The 12,720-nt window shown below is 37.5% G+C and overlaps 1 protein-coding gene across 1 annotated transcript in view; it reads left to right on the top strand.

The window, feature by feature from the left end:
* kiaa0825 (KIAA0825 ortholog) overlaps positions 1-12,720 on the top strand; it is a 188,601-nt gene that overhangs the window by 93,139 nt on the left and 82,742 nt on the right. Inside the window, exon 19 of the mRNA XM_079813947.1 lies at positions 890-984. Coding sequence (XP_079670073.1) covers positions 890-984 — 95 coding nt within the window. The remainder of the gene's footprint in view (positions 1-889; positions 985-12,720) is intronic.

Raw genomic sequence — 12,720 nt, forward strand, 5'->3', positions numbered from 1 at the left:
GTGGGGAAAAAAAGCATCCCTCGCGTGTTGAAGACGGTGTAGGTTGAAGGTTTAATTACAAGAGCCATGGTCCTCTTTAGGCTTTCTCTTAAAGGTAGGATAACGTTTTCTCTGCTCACGTCATGAGACTTTTCGGAACGTCTTTGAAGCCGGAAAGTCTGCAACCTTCCTTTTTAAGGGGAACTTTTCTTTTCATTATCTTATTTGGCTCAGAGTTTTGCGTCGGTTTAAATGCGAGTTATTTTCCCGTCGTTCAGCAATAGCTGCGGCGCTCTTAATCCCTTTTGTTTTCTCCTTATCGCTCGCGCTCGCATTGCTTTGCATAAAACACCTTATTAAGGGGATGATTAAAAAGCCTCCTCGCCTTCAGGTGGCTGCGCTGTTTGTCAAATCAAATGGAGGCAGAAAAAACAAATGCCGATCCATCAATCAGCCGGTCGGAGAATAGGAGGGGCTGGCACGCTCCTGTCCTTTTGTCAATAAAAAAAAAAAAAAAAAAACTCGGCTTCAAGTTAAGAGTGACGTTCTGGCTATCAAAGCAATCGGATTTCATTTGGCTCCCTAACAAAGGGACGGTCCACTCGTGGGTGAGGGAAACCTTGGGCTGCTTGCCACGAACAACGGCGAGAAGAATAACGACTCCTCTTGCAAAATTGATTTATCTTTTTATAAATGATGGTACATCCCTCCCCAAATGGATTTATAAATTAATTGCTGTCTTATTGGAATAAAAACCTTCTTGTGCAGACATGATAGATAGATCGTGTTGGGGCGGCCTTGTTCGGGACCCCCTCCTCTTTGGTTAGTCCAGCCCAGCTGGAGCAGTAATTTACTGATCATATTAACTCTGATTAATAACGAACAATACTCGCTGCTCATTTATCAACAGGCTGCTATGGGTGAGAGGGAGTGGGATTGGGCCCAACTGCTGCCAGCCTATCAGAGCACGAGTCAGGTGACCTTCACGACGCTGCTCGCTAACAGGTAATGGCTGCTGCTCTCGTTCGCACAATCGCCCCCTCCTTTCGCTTACACACTGTTGAAGTGCTGCCTGTCATGTCCCACCGTGTACTGCCATAATGAATGTGAATATTATGTGGAGAGGATAGAGGGATCCTCGAACGTTTGAATGTGCGTGCTTGTCTGTGTGTGTCAGCTTCTGAAAGCACTATGGTTTCTCTGCATATACCTCATCTGACCTATGTTTTTTACGTAAAGATGTTGCCGTCTCTATACGAGTTCTTGGGTTTCCTTCAAGATTTTAATTCCCAGCATGCAGCCCTCAAAGTTTGGTATAGAAAGTGCTTTTCCACTGAGAGCTTGCCAAAGCAGCTCAGCTCCATCTTAGTTTTGAAAAGAAAAAAAAAAAGCATATCTGAGCTCACTGCGTAGAGAAAATGAAGTGTCTGCGTTTTTTTAGAGCTGAGTGGAAATCACAATCTGACGTGTCAGTCTGTGTCAGGAAATAATTTTGAGGTTTAAGTGGGATACAAGTATGCCGGTTTAAAATCTCAAACCAGAGCCAAAGTTTGATAAATTGGCTCCAAATGATCAGTGAGTTCAGTGTTAGTTTGACAGCTTGACAAAAGAAAATACAGTAAAGGAAAACAAGATTTTTTTCAATGGATCAATTATCAATTCTTAATAATTTTGTTCCTTTTTTCAGGAAAGAGTGGAAGAGCTGTATAATATATATATATATATATATATATATATATATATATATATATATATATATATATATATATATATATATATATATATATATATATATATATATATATATATATATATATATATATATATATATATATATATATATATATATATATATATATATATATATATATATATATATATATATATAAATTAGGGGTGGCACGGTACATGGAAAAAAAACGAACCGTTCGGTTCGCTTGTCTCGGTTCGGAGTGTGTGCGTCGCACGGTTCAACGCATGCGCAATGTATCCTCGTGCCCGTATGTTACCTCAGACAGTGGGTGTCCTTTTCGCGCGCGCGCGCGCGCGTGTGTGTGTGGACATACAGTAAAGTAAAAGTGGAGTGCTGCAGGTCACGTCACGTGTAGAAATGAAAGTGGGAGAGATAAGAAAGGCTGCTCGGAGTTGTTGGAGGATGCGCCAGCGTCGTATAGCAGGCAGGGCAGATGCAGTGCGGAGAGCGGGAGCCGCGCGCGCCCGTTGCGCATAAACACACACTGGCAGTGTTTGTCTCGCGCAGCTGAACCGCGGCTCGTGTATTGCAAACAGACAAATATTGTCCATTCTGTCACATTTTCCGGTGTTGTCCTCCGACCCCTGTCTGTCTCATACTTTGATTTATGATGGGCAGCATATATCTGCTGCAAATGCGACCGTGTTCCCCTCTGTCTCATACACACATATAACATGTTGTATATAAGTAGTTCACATGATAAATGTAACATTTAAAAGTTAAGATATGCTTCTAGTTTTAATAATTTAAACATGCCTTTTAAGTTTGGGCAAAAACTTCTGGCAGTGTTGTGTTTTCGTGTATTATTTTTTTTTTTTCACAGCGCTGGATGTCATATGGTGATTGTGAAACACACGGAACACTTCATGGTGAAATTTGTTAATCAGGTCAGCTGGATTAAAGGCCCATTGCATTGTTCTGATCAAAATTGATATGATTAACTTGAAAAATGTTACGCCAATGTGTCGGACTCGGTAGACAGCCAGTTAGGAAACTACTTGATATAAAAAAAAATAATACTGTATCCTAAATTGTGGATGATAAAGCTATATATATCATATGCTGAAGTAAATTTCTGGAGTGTTAATGATTAAAAAAAACAACAACAACAACAACAACCGTACAGAACCGAAAACCGTGACCCGAAAACCGTGACCCTAAAACCGTGATACAATATATACAGTATATATATATATATATATATATATATATATATATATATATATATATATATATATATATATATATATATATATATATATATATATAATATATATATATATGAAGAGTTTGGTTGCAAAACGCGATAAACGCCATTTTTTGACATTTGGATTTTATTATTGGAAATCACTGTTTAGATGTACCTTAATCTATGTGTGAATTGCTGCCATTAATAAGATTTGAAAATGTACATTTTAAGCCAACTACAAAATGTATTTTTTCACAAAACGCGATATCCGCCAGCCCAGTTTCTTTACAAAGTGCGATATAGAACGTTTAGGACGCTGCGCGAGCTCAGGATGTCACGCGAGGAGAGAGTCACCGCCGGTGAAGTGCTCCGAGTTTTAAAAAATATCCTGGATTTGAAGAATATTGTGTCCCGGCCTTCACTGAGCTCAAGTAATAGTTTAATGTACAAAAAATTGTGAATGAACTTGACTGTTGATGTCTTAAATAATAATGTCAAATAACCAACATTTCTCAAAATGGATATATCTCGTTTTGCAACGAAACTCTTCATATATATATATATATATATATATATATATTAGGTCCTATTTCTGGTCAATATTTCTTTAAAGGCCCACTGTAACGTGCAGCGTTTTTCAATATGGTGGCGTAATTTCTACTAAAACCGGAAGATAGGGCGGGACATATCGAGCAGCTCCTCCGCTTTTTTAAGATAGCCAGTAACATTTTGCTTATATCACAGCTCGGCCAGAGCCGTTGAGCTCAGCAAAGCCGCATTTGACAGCTTATGACAGCCACAGTCTAATTCCCCCTTTAGATTTAATATGAAACTGTTACTAAAGCAAAACAGTGATCATAATCATGCTGAGAATGTGTAGTTTGAAACGTTTTGTTTGTGTAGATGCGTCATTTTGAAATGTTATTTTGGTGCATGCATGGCACCGGTGTTATCTCTTCCACTCGTCAGTGATTCTAATGTAAAACACTGTGAGTCTGTCTAACCGATTCTCCTCCTAATCTCCTCCATATCTCTTTAAAATATAGCATTCTGTGTAGAATTCAAATGGGTCCAATATGTTTTGTGGTCTGTGCCGACAGTGTGTGTGTGTGTGTGTGTGCGCTGCGGCAGTTCGCGTGACACTAATTTGCCCCAATGGAACGCATTACACTGTCTGAATAGTCCCTTATCAATAGAAATAGTGATAATCCAATAGTAATAGTGCATGTGAACAAGTGACCGATTTGAGCCACAGCTTTAGCGTCTCCTTATAATGTAGGGATGGGTTGCCACAAGTTCTAGAGAGCATTTGATTGGACAGAAAATCTGATGAGAAGCTGAAGCTGATGGCATCAAAATCATTGGCGGAAGTGAGAGAGGTTTTTCAGTTCACTTATATCTTCTAAATGTGAATTTTGTCATTGTTTTGGAGCACATTAGCTTATAGATAACCTTAAGGCTAACATATTCATACCAAAAAATATGATATCATGGGGACTTTAAAGATTCCCGAAGCTTTAATCAGTTTAGGTTTAAATAAACAAATAAACAAAGAAAATGTTTACGTAAATGGTTCACAAGTTCTGATGGTGTGACAAGTTTAGGTTTCACTTTATTTTAAGGTGTCCTTTTTACAGTGTAATTATACATTTAATATTATTTAACAACATGTGCTTACTATAGGGTTAGGAATAGGGTTTAGTTTATTTACATGTGTAAATGTGCATTATTTACTGTTAAGAAGTGAGGTGTAACAAGGACACTGTGAAGTAATTGTTTTTTTTTTAAACTCAATGGTTGTAAAAACTACATAAGCATAAAAACTGCAAAAAGGCAGTAATTATACCAAAGTAATCATTGAATAATTTAATAATAATACAATAATAATACAAAAATGTTCAAATAGGTTTAGTTTTTTTTTTGGGACAGATTTTATGTCTTAAATATTTACATAATGTCAAATAGCTGTTACCAATCACATCTTTAGTCACTTCCCATATTGATTATTGTAACTCTCTTTTTTAAGGCCTGCCTTCAAAGTTTCACTACAAACTCCAGCTAGTACAGAATTCAGCTGCTCAAATTATTTGCAGAACTCCTCTAACTGAACAGATTACTCCTATATTACAACCCTTGCATTGGCTCTCGATTAAATATTGTATTGATTTTAAAATCCTTCTTCTTACAAGGCACTCAATATTCTTGCCCCTTCATACTTTTCTGACCTTCTTCATATTTTTTCTTCATATGTTCTGGGGCTTTGCGTTTGTGTGAGTGTGAGAAAAATGTTTGTGTGAGTGTGCGTTTGTGTGAGAAAAATACCCATATTTAAAACTTTATAAAGTAAAATATCTTGCTTCCGCCAGCCCACCTACCATATTCAACTTACGAAGAAAGTGGTTTAACTTTTTTTGGGGGTGAACTATCCCTTTAAGACCCATCTTTGTAGGCAGGCTTTTACAGGCTGGAACAATGATTATTGTTGTTTAATGTTGATAGTTTTATTGTGTTTGTAAGGTGGCCTTGAGTGTCATGTGAGGCGCATATAATTAAAATGTATAATAATAATTATAATAATAACATCTTTTAAATTAATTCAAGAAAAGTGGCACTTGACTTGGATCAAATTAAAAACTTGTGTCAAATTGGAAAAAAATTAGTGCCAGTGCCCTACCACACGGTCTAGATTCTGTAGTTTCCACGTGGTAGTGCAGCAGGTCAGTAGGACATAAACCTATTTCTGCGTACCTGGCAAATCACCTGCCCAGTCCAACTTGGAGAGCGTCCAGATGTTAGTGTTTCCTACACAGTGGGGTGGAACCTCTGAGAGCATCTTTCTGTGTTCAGTACCTCAATGATGGAGCACCTGCCCTCATGGCCGAGCAGAAGTTCAGAAGTGGGATGAAAGAAAGTAAGGTGAAGGACAGAAGGTGAAGCTAGAATGCACTTTGGAAACTTAGAGATTCATACAGTATGTTTTAGTTCGGGATCCATAAACTCTATCAGTCATTAAAGGGGTGGTAAACCACGATTTCACTATTCTAACTTTAGCTAACGTGTAATGTTGCTGCTTGAGCATAAACAACATCTGCAAAGTTACAACGTTCAAAGTTTAAAGCAAAGGGAGATATTTGCTTTTAAAGAAATCAGTTTCTAAGGACTACAGCAAACGGCCGCTAGGGACTACTACACATTCACCCAGGTTTTGCTGACATCACCAGGCCCAATATTTACATAAACCCCTCCTCCGGGGAATATGAAATAAGGGGGGGTGAGGCCATTTTGTATCGCGGCGCTGTTGTGGTATAGTAGGCTGGAGTGTTGTTGCCGCGATGCCAAGGAAACGCTGTTATTTTCATCCGGATTGCAGGTCTGGGGTACTTGCTCTGTTCAGCCTTCATAGGGATGGGGGTGCGTTGCAGAGCGTTTAACATACAGCATGTTATATGCACATGTGTTTGAGTCAGCGGGGAATCAGGCGCGTGCAGGGCTCCCTGCAGCACATCCACGGAGGAGAACATCCACCGTCTTCGCGATTTCAATGCCAGATTTGCACAACGTCAGCTGCGTGAAAAAAACACTGCCGGTGCGTGGATGCATGACGCGCGCGCTGCACATTTCACGGAGGACAACACAAACTTCCACAAACTTCGCGAGTTCAATACAGGATATGCACAACGGCTTGTCCTGAAAGCTGGATTTACAAACAGAAGCTGTTCACGGGCCACAACCTGTAAGTCTGATTTATTTTTCATCTATGTGTTTTCCTGTAATAGGTTGTAGCAAGGAAGTAAACAGATGACAGCGCTGTTCTGCAAACCAGTCTGATAAATGCTCATTCATACTTAACGTTATCCGACGAACACCTAACGTTACAAACACTAACGTTAAAATCTCAACAGCGAACCTGGCATTACTGTAAATGATTCTTTGATTAGAGCTTTTATGTATTGTTTATCTACAGGCATGCTAAACATGGTTCTGTGTGTGATTTGGCTAACTTACTAGTTTAAGCCAGTGCTTAGTGTTTGTTTTGGGTTAGTTCTTGTGATATTTGGCTATAATCGTTCTAAAAATACAAAAGTTAAAGTGCCATTCAGTAGCGATCATTATAGATCCGCAGTCTTTACTCTTGAGGACTGAACAGGTTCTGCTCGATCATCTTCACTCAAATGTTCTGGGTCTGATTCGGGCTCAGATTGGTATGGTTTTATTGACGCCGTTGTTTCTAACACTGACCAAAGCACAGCCTCCGGTAAGGGGCGTGACGTTTTCGACATACGTGCACTAGGCGTTTAGCGAATCACAACACACTGGGCCAGCTAACCAATCTGAGCCCATCGCGTATTTTTGAGGGACTGGCTTCATACAACCCGGAAAGCATCAGACCGTTTTACAAGGAGGGACAGAGCAGTGTAGAATAAAGGTCAAATATATGAAAAATAAGGCAATTTTTTTTAAAACGAAGCATGAACACATGTTACAGTGCACCCCACAAACACAGTCAAGCCTTCAAAAGAATGTGTTTTACCACCCCTTTAAATTCCAGTTGGGGTTTACATGTCACCTCATGTTTCTAATCCCACTTGATGGGAAAGGTTCAATATTTTGCTTCATATAAAACAGAAGTCTTTAAAGACGTCATCAAATGGAAGTTGCGATAGTCTTTTCTTCTCTATTATGACATATATCCAAATGAAACGTTTCACGAACAAAAAAAAATTTAGTTTCTGCCCTTTCTGACGTGTTTCTGGCGCGAGGGCAGAAACACGTCATCAGAGAAAAGAAGAGATGTTGCTGTAATTTTGAGTAAAGATTATGAGGGCACATGAATAAAAAAAGAAAAATAATAATAAAAGTGATGTGCACGGGATAAATCATTTGCAATATTCCATAAAATTAATAATTGTCAAGTTTGAATTCATGTCACTTTAGTGTCCTCATTCAGACAGAAGTGTGTGTGTGCGTGCGTGCGCGCGCGCGCAAGCACCCTTAAAAAAAGATACTGTCATTCACTGTTGTAGTGGAATAACTTGTGGATGACCATGAATGAGTACATTTAATGTGAAACCTGGTCAGAGAGAGAGAACAAAAAACTAGAACGAGGCAGTGAGAAAATAGTTGTAACACAAGGTCTAATGTATGGAAAAAAGCAGTAATAGGTCATGTAGTAAATGTTAGACACTGGAGATCCTCTCTGGAGACTGAGAATCTATGTAGGTCTTCTATATGCAGGAACTATGTGATCTTGCTAACTATTGAATAGGGTGAGAGCTCTGAGCTGTTTTTATCTGAACTATTAATCTCTCCAACTTCTCTCTTTTCAGTATTTTTTTGAACAATGTCAGGTTATGAGAGGAATATTATTTTTATTTATTTTTTTATGTTTTAAATGAACGTTCTATTGAACTTTTAAGTTAATCAAAAAATCCTGCAAAAAATACATTATGGTTTCCACAAAATGATTAAGTAACATAACTGTTTTCAACTAAATGAGAAATGTTTCTTGGGCATCAAATCAGCATATTAGAATGATTTCCGAAGGATCATGTGACACTGAAGACTGGAGTAATGATGCTGAAAATTCAGCTTTCCCAACACAGGAATGTTTCAGACTTTTTTAAATTTTAAATCAAATATTTAAATGTTTGACTCCCCCACAGTGGTTCTTGAATCAAACATGATTGATGACTTACATTTCTGTCTGTTCCTTAAATAAATCTATCATATGATGTGGCATGTAGTGCATATAGGTTTTTATTATTATTTTATATTTATATTTATTTATATATTTTAGTAGTCCCTTTTTGGAGTTTGACAGCCCCTGGTCACAAAGAACTGTCTTGGCATGGAAAAGAAAAAGAAAAACATATTTGTGTGTAATACAATAAAATAATAATAACAACATCATATAGGTTTGAACTGACATTCACAGTATATAATTACAGAAATTTGGGGTGAACTATCCATTTAAAATATTAGTACGTATGTCTGTGGCTCTGTGAGGAGTACATTCATCTGGCTACATATGAATGAGACGTGTGCCATAATGTGGTCTCAACTCCCTCGTCGTCCCCTCGTTGTGTGAGAGAGGGAGAAGATTTACACAGGTGCGGGTGTCCTTTATTGTCACCTGTCATTTGGCTGTCTGTGCCAGCAGTGTCATAAATCATTCTCAAATGGAGCTTTTCAGCAGAAAGCGTCTGATTAATGTTCCTGTTCTTCCTCAGACTAGCACCTGACACCCAGAGAGACAGCTACAGCAAACTTCTAGACATGACCCACACAAACTTTTTTGCCAGAGTTACGATGCTTGGTGATGGGAAGGCTTTACAATAACGTAGGTTCAATGATCTGTGCTAGCATTCACATTCAGATTTGCCTTCTCGGTTGTATAAACTTTACATTTTATAATACTTATGCTGTGTTGCACATGTAGGATACTCCTATTTGATAGATATCTGGCTTCCCTCCATGTAGCGTTCTGTAATCCGGCAATACTAGCATTTGTTTTGCAATTTACTATGTCTCTGCACACTACTTTTTTTGAAAAAAGTAGTCTCTTATGCTCACCAAGGCTGCATTTGTTTGATCAGAAATACAGTAAAAACTATATCATGAAATATTATTACATTTATACTATATCAAATTTTATATATATATATATATATATATATATATATATATATATATATATATATATATATATATATATATATATATATATATATATATACTATATGTACTATATGTACTATATGTACTTGATAATCTAAACATAGTATATATATATATTTTTTTAAATCATGTAAAAAAAATGTTAGTAGCAATGATATATCAGGCTTTTGAGGTCTCGCAATCATCATATTACATTGCATTATAAGTTTGCCACCCACAATAAAAACTACAGAGCTTTGATCATAAAACTAAGCATTTAAATCTAATTCTGCTAAGACACATTATTTTAGAGATATATCGTGGCAAATTATATTTATATGCATTGTATGTCTATCAGAGTTTCATCTTAATTTTTGGTCATATAGATTTCTGCACATGCACTAAATTGCATATTTTTTGCTCAGTTTGGGCTTCTAACTAAAATGGAGGTCTTTCTCCTCATTTGAGAGCTCCAAAAACATACATGCAAACATATTTTTGCAAATAATATGCAAAAAAACATGTCTAAAATTTCAATAAACTGTTCCCTTAAAAAGGGTTTTACATGTTTTTTGTGTATACTATGATAGATTATTTGATGAATCGAAAGTTCAAATCAACAGGATTTATATAAACATAGTCTTCACTTTAAATTGAATGCATCGCTTGCTGAATAAAGTTGTTTTTTATTTATTTTTTCTATTTCACTGATCCCACAAACGGTGTCAAGAGTTTGTGTATAAGTTGACCGTAGAGCTCACTTATAAGTCATCTTTCATAAGTTGAACATTTTCCTCCAATGGCTTATTCTTTTAATATATTGTGCCTTTTTGACACAGTTCTAGTTTCACCATTGTGAGACTTGCTGATGGATGGGTCTGTAAAAATCTCCAGATGTGGCTTTCAGTGTTAACTACCACGGGACACACCAAACAATCACCTTCAGAACAAATGTAATGCTTTTGGTCAAACTATTTGGAATCGCAGTCAGAAACGATGCAAAAATATGACTTCTCCATTCTCTTCTGTGTAATTGCTTGTTGCACTGAAAAACATGAATTCTGACTACGTATTACATTGGTTAGGTCAACTTTTACAGCCTTGCACTGTCATTCCTCTATCATCCGGAACAATAGTGAAGTATCTGTTGAGAAAGATGGCAGTTGATGCGGGGAGTGGAGTGCTTTAAATTGCAGTGATAGGCACCGCCGTTCACATTGGGCAAATGCCATCTGTTCTCAATGATGGCCATATGGTTAGCTTTCTTTCCCAGGGTATAAAATACAAACAAATGTGTCAGAATGCAAGGGCTTTTTCCACAGACGTGCAGCGACTCGGCTAGAGGCAGCACCACAATGTGCGGGGAAGTAATTGCTATCGCCACCTTTGTGTTATGAGTTTGTTGTTGTTGCTTTTGTGGGTGAGGGAATCTGTCATGGCTGAGGAAAGGGACATTTTCACTGTGTTACTGGAAAAAGCAAACACTTCCATGTCAACCCATCATTTTAGTGACTTTTTATAGGCAAGTTTTTTTTTTCTGCTAGGGGCCCTTTAAGTTTCGCAAACAAGTCCCCTCCATCATGTTCTACGTCGGACTGACTGACTGACTGACTGAATGTGGGGAAAGCTTCTTTGTGTCTCTCTGTCATCTTGCCTTTGTTTTGGTGGCTAGTGCTGGAAATTAGCAGACACAATGAGGTTTTGTTTAGCATGAGGCAGGCGTAGAGCTCCTGGTTTGTACTTTGCGTGTGTGTGTGTTCATGTATGTGTGTGTGTGTGTGTTGGTGGGTGAATCACTGAAGCCTGGGAGAAGGCCGTGGCCCCACCTCACATGGCAGAGAAGAGCTGAAAGGCTCATTAATCAAACTCCGAGTCACAGATGTGATGGCTTCCACACAAACTGCCAGCAGACTGTGAAAGTCACATCCAACAGAGTCAACTGTCAAGCAGCTAGGCCACCATTTCCACCCGGCCCAGCTCATTCCTCATTCCTTTCCTCTAAAAATCTCTTCCATCCATTAATTATTTCCTTCCTCCCTGTCTCGCACCTCTTGTAATGATCAGTTTGAGTCTTGGATTAATACGGAAGTTTAGATTGAACGCCATTATGTTCACAATCCGAATTGTTCCAATTGTTTCATTTGTTTGTTCATTTATTTATTTATTTATTCAATCATTCATTCTCAGATGCCCTGCTTTAGAAAATGTCATGCTTTAAGTGAACATCTATATGTGTACATTTTAATTATGCTATATTATGTTCCAGGGCTCAACCCTAAGGATGGCCAGTGGTTCAAATTTTTACTCACCCAGCCAAAATCTTCACTGGTCCCACCCAAAAATATAAATAAATAAAAAATATGGCCCATGTAACATTGTATTCTAATAAATAAGCCACTAAAATTTGCAGGTGGAATTTCACAATTCTCCATTAATTTCATTTTGATGCCACTGCAAAAACTGCCAGCCTAACTAATATAAAGTTCAAACATTATTGAAGACAAGTGAGTCTTCAGTAATAAAATAAGAACAAATTACAAGCAACAGCTCAAATAAATACAACAGCACACATACAAATAAACAGTGCTTTAAGTTTTTCAGGTAAGTCTTAACAGTATTCAGGTACATAATCTAACGCAAAATAGTCCTCACTGTATACATTAAATATTAATCCTTGTTAAACATACAAATGTTGTTCAGTCAAGATCAGTGAAGATCGTTCTCTATTCATCTTTTGTTGCTTGTTTAACATTAATGACACGGACGCAAGCAAAAATATTGGGCTGCCATCACTTTAAGGGTATGTTTACACAACAACGATGTACTAAAAACTGAAAATGTTATCCTTTTTGTTTTTCGTGTACAGACGACAACGTTGTCAAAACAAAACAATACCGATGTCACTGTTTTCATAAATTTGCGTTTTTGTTGTTTACAAAGAGATGATAACACTATAGTTTTGACTTTGAAACCCGTTTTCAAGTTTGCTTAAGTTAAATGAAAAGTTTTCCATTTTTAGTTGAAAACGGTTTTGTGTGAACAGTCCTTAAGATTGAATGCATGGATCCAATATACTGTTACATAGGGCTGGGTATTGACACAAATTTCACAGTTCAATTTGATTTCAATTCACAAGCTTGCA

This window comes from Gobio gobio (assembly GCF_949357685.1).
Source record: "Gobio gobio genome assembly, chromosome: 4".
NCBI lineage: Eukaryota > Metazoa > Chordata > Actinopteri > Cypriniformes > Gobionidae > Gobio > Gobio gobio.